The following is a 14,128-nucleotide window of genomic DNA, read 5'->3' on the forward strand; positions in this document are numbered from 1 at the left end:
TGACACAAAGTCTCTCTATGTAGCCCAGACAGACCTTGAACTCATAAGCCTCCTGAGTGCTGGGATTATAGACATGATCACCACAACCAGCACTTTTTAATTTTTTTATCAAGGTGCAATTCATATACAATGAACCGTACTGATCCTGTGTGTATCATGTAATGAATTTGGACAAACGTACACACCTATCTGTGTCACCAAGATATAGAAGGTTTCCAATATCCCCAGAAAATCAACACATGAAATCCCCTCAGTTCCTTCCCCAGGCTTCTCTGCAGCTGCCAGGAAAATCTAAGCTGCAGACATATAGATCCTAAGATAGAGTTTCATGGAATGTGGTGTCCCAACCACAAGAGAACAGGAGGGTAGCAAGCTGTATCTCCCTTCTGCACTAGCTTTTGGCTGCTGTTCCTTCTGCTCAGGGTGTTGTTTCAGCTCCATTTCTCAGCAAAGATTGAACAGTTCCACTCATGGTCCTGACCCCTTGCTTTTCCTGGGATGTTAGTTTCTTGTATCCATCTCAGATCTTATCTACAGGCTTGTTATGAAAGGACATTTGGTTTTTTTGGCGGTAGTGGGGTTTGAATTCAGGGCCTTATCCTTGCTAGGCAGGCACTCTACCACTTAAGCCATTCTGCCAGCCTCCCCCCCTTTTTTTGGAGGGGGTGTGTGGGTATTTTTCGAGACATTTGAAATGAACTATTTGCCCTTGCTGGCTTCAAACTGTGATCCTCCTGATCTCTGCCTCCCAAGTAGCTAGGATTACAGGAGTGAGCCACCAGCGCCCAGCAAGGACATTTGTTAAGTGAATGGACAGAAGATCTACTGTCCCCAGCTAGAGTCCATTTGTGACTCCTAAGTGCACCTCTTATCTCAGCCAGACCCACCTTGAACCCCTAGCTCCTTGTCCCAGCATCACCTCTCATTCCTTTTTTTGTGTGTGTGTTACCGGGGCTACAACTCAGGGCCTACGCTTTGAGCCACTCCACCAGCGCGTTTTTTTGTGTTAGGTTTTTCATATAGGGTCTTCATGAACTATTTGGCTGGGCTGGCTTCGAACCACGATCCTCCTGAATTCTGCCTCCTGAGTAGCTGGGATTACAGGCGTGAGCCACTGTCGCCCGGCTCCACCTCTCATTCTTGAATAGCAGACAGAGGAAACCCTGAAAAGCATTATTTAGCCAGTCTCCAGCCCAGATTTGTTCACCAGGTTCCAGGCTCACTTACATGAGCCCTATGATCTGTACAATGCCTCCCTCTGCAGCCCCAGGCCATTGTCCCTGAGCTCTCAAGAGTCCAGGGGACAGCCTACCTCCTTCCGATCAGATCTGGCCAAGCTGCAAGTCCTCCTGGTTCCCCTGTTCTTCCTGCTCACTCCCTAATGCCTAATGACAGAGGCCAAGCCCTGGAAGGGACCTCTGTCTAAGCCAGTGTATGATCCGAAATAGGCTTCAAGGGCTGGCGGAGTGGCTCAAGTGGTAAAGTGCCTGCCTAGCAAGCATGATGCCCTAAGTTCAAACCCTAGTGCTGACAAAAAAAAAAAAAAAAAAAAAAGAACAAAAAAAAGAGAACGAAATAGGCTTCAACAAACACTTGTGAATGAATAAATATATTTTCGTTTCTTGAAAAAAATTTTTTTTTCTTCCTGATTTTTAAAGAAAACTCAACTTTCAAGTCCTCTCCAGGCTCCTCTGGTTCACAGCTCTACGCGTCCGGAGGTCTGCGGAACTACATTTCCCAGGAGGCGTTGCGACAGCGTCACACAACTTCCGGTTAGAAAATGGCGGCTTCCTAGAGAAGCGGTGGCTGACTTGGAGGGCGGTTCGGCTACCGGGAGAATCCTGGCGTCTCCCAACCCTGCTCCATTCGGCTACACAGGAGGCATGGAAGTGACAGAGCCCAGCAGTCACACCGAAGAGGAGGAAGAAGAGGAGGAGGAAGAGCAATCCGCTGAGCCTCGTCCTCGAACGCGCTCCAACCCTGAGGGGGCCGAGGATCGGGCACTGGGGGCACAGGCCAGTGTGGGCAGCCGCAGTGAAGGTGAGGGTGAGGCGGCCAGTGCTGACGATGGGACCCCTAACCCAGCAGGAGTGGTCCCCAAGCCCTGGCAGGTGCCTCCGCCAGCCCCCGAGGTCCAGATTCGAACACCAAGAGTCAATTGTCCAGAGAAGGTGATCATCTGCCTGGACCTGTCCGAGGAAATGTCGCTGCCGAAGCTGGAGTCGTTCAATGGCTCCAAGACCAATGCCCTCAATGTCTCCCAGAAAATGATCGAGATGTTCGTGCGGACCAAACATAAGATCGACAAGAGCCACGAGTTTGCGCTGGTCGTGGTGAACGACGACTCGGCCTGGCTGTCTGGCTTGACCTCCGACCCCCGGGAGCTCTGCAGCTGCCTCTATGACCTGGAGACCGCGTCCTGCACCACCTTCAACCTGGAAGGTCTCTTCAGCCTCATCCAGCAGAAGACTGAGCTGCCAGTCACAGAGAACGTGCAGACCATTCCGCCTCCATACGTGGTCCGCACCATCCTTGTCTACAGCCGCCCGCCCTGCCAGCCCCAGTTCGCCCTGACCGAACCCATGAAGAAAATGTTCCAATGTCCGTATTTCTTCTTTGACGTTGTTTACATCCACAACGGCGCCGACGAGAAGGAGGAAGAGATGAGCTGGAAGGACATGTTTGCCTTCATGGGCAGCCTGGATACCAAGGGTACCAGCTACAAGTACGAGGTGGCGCTAGCTGGACCGGCTTTGGAGTTGCACAACTGCATGGCGAAGCTTTTGGCTCACCCGCTGCAGCGACCCTGCCAGAGCCACGCCTCCTACAGCCTGCTGGAAGAAGATGAGGAAGCCGCTGGTGAGGGCGAGGCCACAGTCTAAAATGTCCTGGTATCTCAACCTCCTTGTTCAAGGGAACCCGTGGTCTAGAGTACCAGTTCTCAAGCTGAGCTCTGTGGGGCCTCTGGGGGTTCCAGGAGGCGCTCAGGGTGCCTGGAGGGCTCTGGGAGGAGGGCCAGAATTCCAGGAGGCCTTCCAGGAGTTCTGGGCATCCATCCTCCATTTTTCCTAGGCCACATCTACTCCTACTTTGTCCACTGTAATTGTTACCCCCTGTGTGATTTTTGTCATCAAAATAAAATTTGAGAATCCCTAAAAAAAAAAAAATGTAAAACTCGTTATTAAAAATGTGGAAAATGAAGGGCTGGGAGTACAGCTCAGTGGTAGAGCATGTTCTTGGCAAGAGTGAGGCCCTGGGCTCAATCCCCAGCCCCAGTAATAATTATAATAGGAAAAAAATTAAAAATTACAAAAATAGTAATATAACACTCAAATAGAAATCCAGCCACTCAGGGTAATTATGATTTCAGTTGTAGTAGAACATAACTACCTCTTATGCTAGGAAGGATATACTCCAAGGCCCTAGATGGTACCCATAGTCTACTATATTTTTTTCCCTAGATTCCCTGAATTGTTGCTATATAGCAACAGAGTTAATCTGTCCTTCCATGTTTTATAGTCTGACAGCTCCTTTTTTTTTTTTTTAAACCAATTCTCTTGTGCTTTGGGCTATTAACAAAAATTCCTTTTTTTCTTTGAGACTAAGTCTTCCTTTGTCCCTAGGCTGGCCTTGAACTTATGATCCTCCTGCCTCTGGCTCATTATTAAGTAAAATAAGGGTTACAAGCATTGCAGTACTACAGTAGTCATTGGATAACCAAGATGGTTAAGTGACTAAGGGGCAGGTAGCGTATACAGCTGGACAAGGGGATGGTTCACGACTGAGATGAGGAGGGAAAGTGCAAGATTTCATCATGCTACTCAGAACATTCAGTTTAAAAGTTATAAATTGCTTATTCCTGGAAATTTCCATTTAATCTTTTTGGATTGCCGTTGATTGCATGTACCTGAATCTGGATAAGGAGAGACTACTGTCATGCCTTTTAGTCTTTTTTGTGTATGTGGAGTGTACAAATTTCTACCCATATTTGTACATTTATGTTTATAATCAGACATATACTTTCATATGTGTCACATTTTGCTTTTGTCATTTAGCATCATTTATCTTAAGTTTTTCCCTATTTTTCCAAATTTAAAAAATTCTATTTATGTAAATTTCCTATTTTTTTCTACTTAAATTTTCTAAAATTATTTAGAAAATAAATAATTGCAATTCCATCCTTTGAATGGCTCCTGCTGGTGAACACTTAGGCTATGTTGCATTTTTGGCAACCATAGCAGGGCCTAGTGATCATCATCATTCACTGTCTTTGTCTCCTGTTATTCACTGTGACCAGATGTCCTGATGTTTGCCTGTTGTCCCAGTTCAATCATTAATAGTGCCTTTGCTCACTCTCCCAAGATGTCATAATTTGGACAGTAAATTACATGGACTTTCTTCAAAAAAAGAATTTGGAGGGATACAAGGAAGATACTGAATAGTGGGTCACGGGAAGTGGATGGCGGCAGTTTCTAGTGGTGACGCCAATACCTGGGATGAGGAGGTACTTGGGGAGAGGCTAGTGAATTTTAGAGTCAGAGGTGTCCACATGACTTTCAAAACACATTGTCCAGGAGGCAGCAGGAAATGTGGTCCTCACCCACTGGAGGTCATTGGTGTGGGATTGGGACTGGCATCTTGGCAGCTCAAGGGAAGAAGCCATCCCAAATATTTCAATGATTCCTGTTGTCAGGTCATCACAGGCTAGGGGCAAGAGGAGGAAGATTATAATTTCTAAGAATTTATCAGGGTCTTGCCCTTAACCATCTGATAGGTCTCAGATGCTCATCATCAAAACATCGTGTTGTGTAAATTATACCTTAGTGAAAAAAAATGAGGCACATGTTGACCATCTCAGCCAGAGTTCTAGCTCGGTAGGATGTATCTTTTCTTCCTACAGTCCTCTGTCTTGGCAGTTCTGCTGCTTGTTAGTGGACAGTAAATTGTAGGTCCACCCCTTCCATTGACAGAGAAAAGACCTGGGGCTTAGAGTTGCAATCCCCAAAGCTTGGTTTGAACTGGGGTTTGAACTCAGGGCCTTCTGATTGCTAGGCAGGAAGTCTATCACTTGAGCCACACCCCAGCTTTATTTTGTTTTCGAGACAGGTCTCACCAACTTTGCCCAGGCTAGAATGGAAGTCAAGGCCCTCCTACCACTCAAGTAGCTAATATACAGGTGTGTACTACCATGCCTGGTTTCTTTTTTTTTTTTTTTGGTGGTAATTGGGATTGAGCTCAGGGCCTTGTGCTTGCTAGGCAAACACCCTACTCCTTGATCCATACCCTAAGATCTTTTTTTTTTTTCAGTTTGATTTTCAGACAAGGTCTCATACTTTCTGTCAGTGCTCACTTCCAATCACAGTCCTCCTGCCTCTGCTTCCCTAGTAGTTGGGATTACAAATGTGCACCACCGTGATCAGACTTCCATGTGGTTTTTAAGACACAAGAACAAAACTAGAGATAATACTGTCCATGTTCTTAAAAAATAAGTCACTCAACACTCAATATACACACAAGTTGCTCACTATCGGCTATGGTTTGGACGTGTGGTTTGTTCTTATGGAAACTCATGTTGAGGCTTAGTTCCCCAATATAATGGTACTGAGGTGATGGGGCCTTTGTAGTATATAATTAGGTCATGGGGCACCACCCTTGGAAGGGATTAATGTACATCTCCAGGGAGCAGGTTAGGATTCTTATGGTTATTTACCATAAGAATAGGTTGTTATAATAATGCACCATCTGTTTTGCACATGCCCACTTCCACTTCTGCTTCTCCGTTGTGTTGTGATACTGCCACAGGACCTTTGCCAGATCCAGTGCCATGCTGTTGGACTTCCAGAATTATGAGCCAAGCACACCTCGTTTTCTTATAAAATACCTAGCATCTAGCAACACAAAACAGATGCAGATATCTCACAAGCAACGAAAGAAAGAAAATTGAGCCAAGTGCCAGTAGCTCACGCCTATAATCATAGCTACTCAGTAGTCAGAGATCAGGAGGATTGCAGCTCAAAGCCAGCCCTGGCAAATAGTTTGTGAGACCCTATCTTGAAAAAAAAAAACATTACAAACAAGAGTTGGTGGAGTGGCTCAAGGTGTGGTACTCAGTTCAAACCTTAGTACCACACACACAAAAAAATTGAAACCAGAAGATGCCTTTTAACTCTTACTATATTGACAGAAACTTAAAAGTCTGGTGGTTCCAAGTGATGGTGAAGATTCCACACTGACACTGGGCTGCCTCTTGCATGATTTCATTGGGTGGGGATGAGGGCAGCCACTATACCCAGTGCAGAGTGTATTTTAATCACTGCAAATATTCATGTAGTAATTGTCCAAGTAATGCTTTCAGGGATTACCCCTTGGTGCTGGACTATATGTGGATTTCACAAGTGTAGACAGAAGCTGTCTAGTTCCTGGGACTAGAAGTGACCTGAAGCAGATAAGTCCTGGGGAAGGGCAGGGAGTTTGGGGCCTGTGGGTGCTGGAGGATGAGTGAGGAGGAGGCTCCCCTACAGGCAAAATGACTGAACAGGAAAGCAATCTGAGGAGGGGCCTTCCTGGAATGGGCTGCAGGGCCACCACGGCACCCCTGCACCCCTCCCCCCCCCACCCCAAGCTGGCATCTGCCCAGGACTATCTACTGGAGTTGAATAAATCCTCAGGACTGGCTCCCGAGTGCTGGAACCACTCCTTGGCTCTGAGCTACCCAGAAGTCCAGGACTCTGACAACCTGAGTCCCAGGAACTAAGCTGACTTGTGTGTCAAGGGTTCTCAGCTGAATCCCCCTCCTTAACCTGTCCTTGACTGCATCAGACCAGCCAATGGAGACCGAAAGAAGTATGCAGGACTAGAAGGAAGAAGCTGGGGGTCTTCTTGAGGGGTGCAGGCCAGGCATTAGCCCCCCTAATTGGGATTCCTGCCTTTCTTTCCCCGGCTGTATCCCCATTCCAACCATAGCCTGAGGGATCTAGATTTTGGGTTCCCTTCTCCAGACTGATGCTCTCATTTGTTGTACATATTCTAGTCCCAGCTGCTCCAGCAGACCCTGTGGCCTCAGTTCTCTGTTCTGGACTTCGCAGAGAGAGTAACACATGTCTCCCTCTCCCCTATCATGTAGCCTGGTTGCCTGTGTGAATCACCTCCAGCTGCTGGGAAGCTTGAGGCTCTCTCTCTGGCTCTGAGAAAGGGCTTTAGGCTCCAAGTTTCGGACAGAGGGAAAGCTCGAGACACCATCTGGAAATTCAGACACATGAGACAATTCATAAGGGAACAATAAGACAGCATATACTAAGGAGAATCTACCAGGAGCTTCAGAGGAGCTGAGTGGGTGGGGGGAGGGGGAGGACAGATGGATGAGTGGGTGGTTGGGGGCTGGGCCTGACTGGGAGCCCCAGCTTGCATCCCAGCAGATCTCCTTCTGAGCTTGTTTCCTCACTTTCCCAAGGATGTCCTCTGTGACAGATGGAGGTAGATAAAGCTGCTTTCCTTGCAGCATGGTTTGTAGGGATGGAGACCTCAGCTCTGGGTAGCAGGTGCTGCCTGGAGCAAGAGGGGACACTCCAGGAGGTTTGGAAATGACTAGGAGAAATGAGGGAGACAAGTCTGGAGAACGGGAGAGAGGAGACTCACGGACAAAGGAAAAGAGAATAAGGGCTTGGGTGTGGCACAGGGCTGGGGGAGAGAGGGAGGAGCACCGCAGACCCAGGCCTCAATGAGCCTGAAGGCCTGCGTGACTCTCCCGTGACTCTCCCGTGTTCTGGGGACTAGCCCAGGGCAGCATTCAGGGGCTGTCCTGCATGGAGGCATCTTTGATGTCTTCTGTGCTCCCATGAGGCATGAGCAGGTCTGGAACACAGAAGGCTGCTGACCTGCTTTCCCCTATCGTTGCTTGAGAAAGGAACCACTTACCAAATGACAGGAGCCTCAGAGTCAGGAACTCTGAAAAGTGCTCATTCCCAAAGGTTGACCTGCACTAGCCCTGAGGCCTAGAGGGCATTAGATCCCTGCGTGTTAAGCCGAATCCTGCTTTACCTTATGGGGACTTGGTGGCTGGGATGCCAGGCCAATGTCTGCTACAGGACTGGATGACTGAATCTCATGACTGGTTACTTCTTGGTCATTTGAACTTGAAATGACAAGCAAGACTGTCTCACATATCAAGTTCTTGCACACTGGGAGTCACAGCTTCACAGGACTAGGCATGTGTGGGTCTGGGGGTGGGAGCAAGCCCTCCTGGTCGTCTAGGCTGCTAAGCCACTAGCTAGGGCACATCCTGCTGCTGTGGACCTTGAGGTGGGCAAGGTTAATAGGGGGCTGGGCTGGAGATCATTGTTGGGGCTACAGGTCTGGAGCAAAACGTGGGCTCTTCAGGGTCTTCCTTAAAGTCTATCAGTTGTAAAGGTCCTGAGGCAGGTTCGATACCTGTCCAGGCAACTTTGAGGGGCTAGAACCTCTGGCCACAAAGGAACCTGCGGGCCCAGGCCTTTTTACCAGGAATTGTTGTCCTTGCCTACCAGTGAAGTCCTGCCTACCATGTGAAGCCACATGGGGAGGGGGCTGCACAAGAATTTGCCCTCTACCCCCTTACCCTGGCTCCCCTGGTTACTCTCAGGTCTGTACCAAGACCCTGGTCTTATCATTGGCTTTGTTGCTGGCTGATCTCCTTGTCTTGTGTGTGTGTGTTGACGGGGGCGGAGGGCGCGGAATGGTGAAATGGGAGCCTCATGCTTCCTAGGCAGGAACTTGAGCCATGCTTCCAGCCCTTTTTGCTTTTAGTTATTTTTTGGATAGGGTCTTGAGTTTTTGCCTTGGGCCATTATCTTCCTATTAATGACCTCCCTCATAGCGGGGGTTATAGGCAAACACCACAGTGCCCAGCTTGTTGGTTGAGACAGAGTCTCACCAACTTTTTTGCTGGGCTGGTCCTGAACCTCGATCCTCCTGAGTAGTTGTGATTATACATTTGCACCATTGTGCCCAGTCATGGTTTGCATTTTCAGTATTTTATGATACGCTGACATCTGGGGCCTTGTTGATCCTGGAGACACTGCCCCTCTCAGGGCTAGTGAATCCCTACAGTCACCAAATGCATGCCTTGCCAATGCACCTTTCCTGGACTCCAGTGCACCAGGCCTACATGGGTCTTTGTAAAGACATTTTAAAAGCATGTTCACTAGAATTTAGAGGAAAACTTAAAAGGGGGAAAGAATAGCCCACAATCCTGGTCCTTAGGAATTACCAGCAGTGAAATTTTAGTGGATTCACTTCTAGGCCTTTTCTCTCTTAAGCCCCAGCAGCAAGCTGAGCTCCCCACTGTGTGCCCAGGTTTGCCTAAGGTTTTTTTGCCCTTGTCCTAATCCTGCAGGCTGCTTGTCTTGGGTTGGGTGGTGAGCACAGCCTTGTGTGGAATAAGGGCAGAATGCCAGGCAGGTGACAGGAATGGCGACAGAAGAAACACATAGTGCTTTGATTTTAACGTATTTCGGGAGCTATTGTGAGGGCTTATGTCTACAAGGTGGGTCCAAGTCTGGCTGTGAAGTGTGTCAGGCTCAGTAGCAAGATACCTGGGGCACTTCAGGCTCCTGGCTGAAGGAGGCACCTCAGATACTCCTGAAGCCCTATTCCTCTCCTGGCACCCTCCTGGGGCTGCTGGTGGTGGGTTCAGAGCCCTGGGGCAAAAATCAGTTGGTTAGACTCAGCAAGATTTCATAGATGGTCCAGCATCTTAGCTGCTTCCAGATATAGCCTTGACATCCCAGGGACCAGGTGCTTAGAGGTGAGAGAAGAAAGCAGGACTCAGGTGAATCTCAGAAATTGTGGTTTATTGACACATTAGCACAGTGGGCCTCTGCTAGGAGACTGCCTTTCTGGCCCCTTCACCTTGGGGTTTGTCTGTAAGACCAGGGGGATCAGTCATCATGTCTTGGAACATGACTCCCAGGAAGCCCACTGAGGCATGCACAGAAAAATCCTTGGCAAGGCCCACATGGCAAGTGAATGGCAAAGCTTGGCACATTTGGCAAAGCTGTGGAGCCTTGGTGAAAGCACAGGACTCCACGGGCTGCCCCTTGGGCTATGGAGGCAGAATCAAACTGGAAACACAGCTTATTTTACATAGATCAACCTGGCTTCCATGTAGCTTGGGTGGAGGTTAGGCCAGGCCTAGGAATGGCGAAAGCCGTCCTTCTAGCCCTGGGAATACTGATGAGGTAGCCAGGATGCCCATGTCGGAACTCACCATGCCAGGGAAGGGGACGTGGACTGGGGCTGCATGCTGGCCCCTAAGAGGGCAGGAGTTAGAACACAGTTAATGGCAGGGGCTTGCCCAAGACTGACTCAAGGCCCATGCTTTCCCCATGGAGCCTGAGACCCTAATGGCTATGCTGCCAACACCATGTCCCTATCCTCCTTAAGACACACCCATCACCTATCCTGGATTCTAAATGGAAACTCACCATAGCCTGGCTGTGCCCCCCCCCCCCCTCCTACCCCTGCCGGCCTCAGCTGGGAGTCAGCTGTACCTGTGAAAGCAGGGTCTGATTGCTCTGGCTTTTGTATTCCATATAAGGCGCTGGCATCTGTAACTAGATTCTTTTCCAACCCACTTAATTTTAAGAATAGACACTAATAATACTTAATCACCCCTCCGTGGGGCGGTGGAGGAGGGGCCTCCTTGCCTGGCAGCATCTCCATAGGACGTGCCAAGCTTACCTCGAGTAGCCCCTGCACCTCCAGAATTCCAGATTGGAGCTGCTACAAACGCTGTGCAACTCTCGTGCCTTATGAAAAGGAAACTGAGGCCCACAGAGGTGTATGATGTGCTCAGCTCATTCAATGAGCTTGTGGCAAAGCTGGGACTTGAGAAGGGGAGTCAGATTTCCAGACCAGTATCCCTGGCTAGGGGCTCTTTTGGGACCATGAGAAGAAGGTGGCCCAGGAGTCTTGGAAGCTGGAAGTACATGGTGGCGCCTGGTTCAGATGAAGGGCCCTCCTCTGTATCTACGAGCTAGCATAGGCCAGTCCTCATGGGAGAAAGAGGGCTCCCTCCACCACAAATTAAGGGTGGAGCTGCTTTTACTGCTGGCCCCAGACCTCTGCCAGGCAGGAGCTTGGTCCTCCCCACAGCAGCTGCCAGTTCAGGGGTCAGGGGAGGTGCTCTGATGAGCTTGGGGAAGGGCTTCCCTCTACTTTGAGGCCTGAGAACCTCACATTAGGGTGTGAATCCCACCACCAAATAGTGTTATCCAGACCTCCCACTCAGAAACTCCACTCTCAGCAGCAATGAGCACAATTAAGATTAGCAAAGAAAAGAGAAAAACAGAAGCCAACACCTCCCTCTCTGTCAAGGTCATTGCCACAGTCAGGATGGGTTGCCAGTGAAAGGTGGAGCCATGTTTCTGTGTCTTGCCCAGCCCTGTGCTGAGATGGCACCAGGGGCCCTGGTTTCTGACCCTAAGGAGGCAGCAGGGCATTCAAGTTAAGCTAAGTGATACCTGATCATTGTTGGTGGCCAATCATTCTCTAACTGTGTTTAAGATGTTTTCTATCAGGAGACCTTGAGCAGGGGATAGACCACAGGGTCTCAAATCCTTCATCCCTGCAGTGGAAATAAGGGCAGAACCCAAGTATGCAGCTGGCATGCCTCATCAAAGGCTGGCTCCCTCCCTTCCTGCTGGACAGTGGACTCACCTTGGGATAGGTGCACTCGTGTACCTGCCCTGTCTGTGAGCTGAGGCCCAAGGTGCTAGAAGCAAAGCTCTGCAGCCCTTACTGGGGCCCTGCTGTCTACAGGTAGACTTGATCATATCCATGGGGACCTCACAGCCAAGCTGTCTTCCCTCCCCTCTGCTAAGCCACTCATTGCCCTCTGGACCGGCCAGCCTCTGTACAGCCCTGCTGCTGCTTGGACCCTCCTTCTGAAGCTGCTCCCAGGGGCCTCCTGGGTCCTTCTGTCACTCGGTGTCCCTGTCCTCTGTCTGGCTTCCTTATTTGTCTTGGCACTTTTAACTCTTCACAGGTTATGTGAACCCTTTGAGGCTCCTAAGCATCACCTTCCCAGTGTCTCTTGAGGCTGGTCAGGCTACAGGGCAGAGCCCAGCAGGGGACACTAGCTAGAGGAGCCAGACAAGGGATTGTGGCTGGTGTTGTCAGAATGCCAGTGGCATCCCTGCTGTCTCTGGGCAAAACTGGAGACACTGGTCTGCCTCTGGGCTTGCCAGAGACTCTTAATTAAGCATTTTCCCCAGTGAAAGCAATGTGATTAAAACAGACACTCTGGAACATTCCAGTCAAATAGCAGTATGGTCTCACTGCCTGGGATCTGGCCAGAGATATGCATGGCAGAGCCCAGAGGGTGGGTAAGGAGGCGTATGTCACCTCAGATACTCAGAGCCCTACGTTTGGGCCCAGGTCCCAGCCCACTACAGCTATGGCTCCTGCTAAACACCTCAGGGAAGCTCCAGAGGTTGTCAGACATCACAGAGGCAAAAGAACTCTTCCTGAAAGATTCCTAACCCGTCATGCATTTCTAACAACATAAATGCTGATTTTGTGAGACCTTCAATACGCCTATTGGGATCCACAGGCCCAGCAGGCGGTTCTCCTCTCCTCTCCTCCAAAGCAGTTTAAGGCACTTAAGCGGCTTATTAACACCACCTGGAAAATTTCTGTTTCAATCCTGATTTAGAAAAAAAAACAGTAATACTGCAAAAAAAGGTTTCCACAAGAAAACGGTTAAAAAAAAAAAAAGGAAATACTTAAGTTTTCTAAGGAATAAAATAAATGCTCAGCTCTCCTTAAATTATATGACACCATGGGTCATCTTGGCACTGAAAAAACAAAGATAAAACCTGAAATACTGCTTTTGAATTAGACTTTTCCCTGGAATAAATCTAAACACAAACAAAAGACACATCATCGTGTCATTGTGGATTCTGAGCTTCACCTCCCCGGGGTGTCCAGGGATGAGAGAAGCCCAGAGTCTGGTGGCCCCGCAAATAATTAAATCTCATGCAGCTGGCATGCAGCTGGGTGGCAGCTGTGGGCTTCCCTACTTCAGATGAGGCCACTCTCTCCTCTTTGGGGAGCCAGCATGGTCAACCGGGACCTGCTGAGCTTATCTGTCAATATGAACCCTCCCCAGCCAAGGCCAGGCTACTGTGAAAAGCCAGGACAAAGCTGTGTTGGACACTGCTTGCTGGTCCTAACCCCACAATGTGCTTGAAGGTGCCTGGGGCTCCTGGGCCTGCCTGAGGGTTCCACATGGACACACCCCACGGATCCACACATAAGTCAGGTGCCACAAAGTGGCTATGGTCTCTAGTCTCAACCCTGCCTGATGGAAGGCGGGAGCAAGAGTTGGTTCACTTCCAGGGCTACCTTCTCTTTGGTGAGGTCTTTTTCCTATGCTTCTGAGATCTACCTGCTGCCTGACAGTTCTGCAGTCACCAGGACAGGCTGTGGCAAGCACCATGAATGGCGTGGGGTGCTGGGGGAAGTGCTGTATGAGTGGGCACCCCCTGCCCACTACTGCCTGTCAGGTCCTAAGGCCTCTGAAGGGGACAGTCACAAGGGTGGGGAGGGGGCTTAAAGGGTGGAGGGGACTGTGCCACCTAACTTCTCATATCTGTCTAGGAGTCCCCTGCCCCCAAGACCCCACTCTCCAGCAGCTCTTGTGGGTCCCTGAGGAAGACCACCATGACTGTGATGTTGTCGTGGGAGCCCCGTTCCCGGGCTGCAGCCACCAGCTCCTCAGCGACGTGGAGCCCATTACCCTTCTGCTTGAGTAGGTGGCTGCGGACAAGGCTGGTGACTTCCTGGTGAGGGACAACATCAAAGAAGCCATCACAGGCGAGCAGCAGGTAGTCCTCGGTGCCTGTCAACTCCCGTGAGGCTGCATCTGCCTCTCCAGACACGTAGGGCTTCTGGAAGACATCCCCTGGGCAGAGGATGGAAGAGCCTTTGTGTTAGTGGATGTGCTTCTTCCTCACCTACCCAGGCCCTGACTTTACTACCTGTTACCACCCCTAAGCTCCCCTAAGCCCAATCCGCTATCTGTAGGCCCCCTATTCAAACCCACCTACTACTTCTCACCCCCTTGGAGTGGCACCTTCTTGATGGTGGC

General features: G+C 49.7%; 2 protein-coding genes across 2 annotated transcripts in view; one reads left to right on the forward strand and one right to left on the reverse strand.

Annotated features, from left to right (window-relative positions):
- Positions 1-1,749: 1,749 nt before the first annotated feature.
- On the forward strand, positions 1,750-3,183 carry Babam1 (BRISC and BRCA1 A complex member 1). Its single transcript, XM_020160651.2, has one exon. The coding sequence runs from the start codon at positions 1,884-1,886 to the stop codon at positions 2,880-2,882; it is 999 nt and encodes a 332-aa protein (XP_020016240.1). The 5' UTR covers positions 1,750-1,883; the 3' UTR covers positions 2,883-3,183.
- A 6,627-nt stretch (positions 3,184-9,810) lies between these two features.
- Positions 9,811-14,128, reverse strand: part of Ppm1f (protein phosphatase, Mg2+/Mn2+ dependent 1F) — a 30,706-nt gene continuing 26,388 nt past the window's right edge. The window contains exon 9 of the mRNA XM_020160767.2: positions 9,811-13,942. Within this exon, the coding sequence (XP_020016356.1) occupies positions 13,635-13,942 (308 nt within the window). The 3' untranslated portion in view covers positions 9,811-13,634. The remainder of the gene's footprint in view (positions 13,943-14,128) is intronic.

Source organism: Castor canadensis, chromosome 18, assembly GCF_047511655.1.
Source record: "Castor canadensis chromosome 18, mCasCan1.hap1v2, whole genome shotgun sequence".
Taxonomy (NCBI): Eukaryota; Metazoa; Chordata; class Mammalia; order Rodentia; family Castoridae; genus Castor; species Castor canadensis.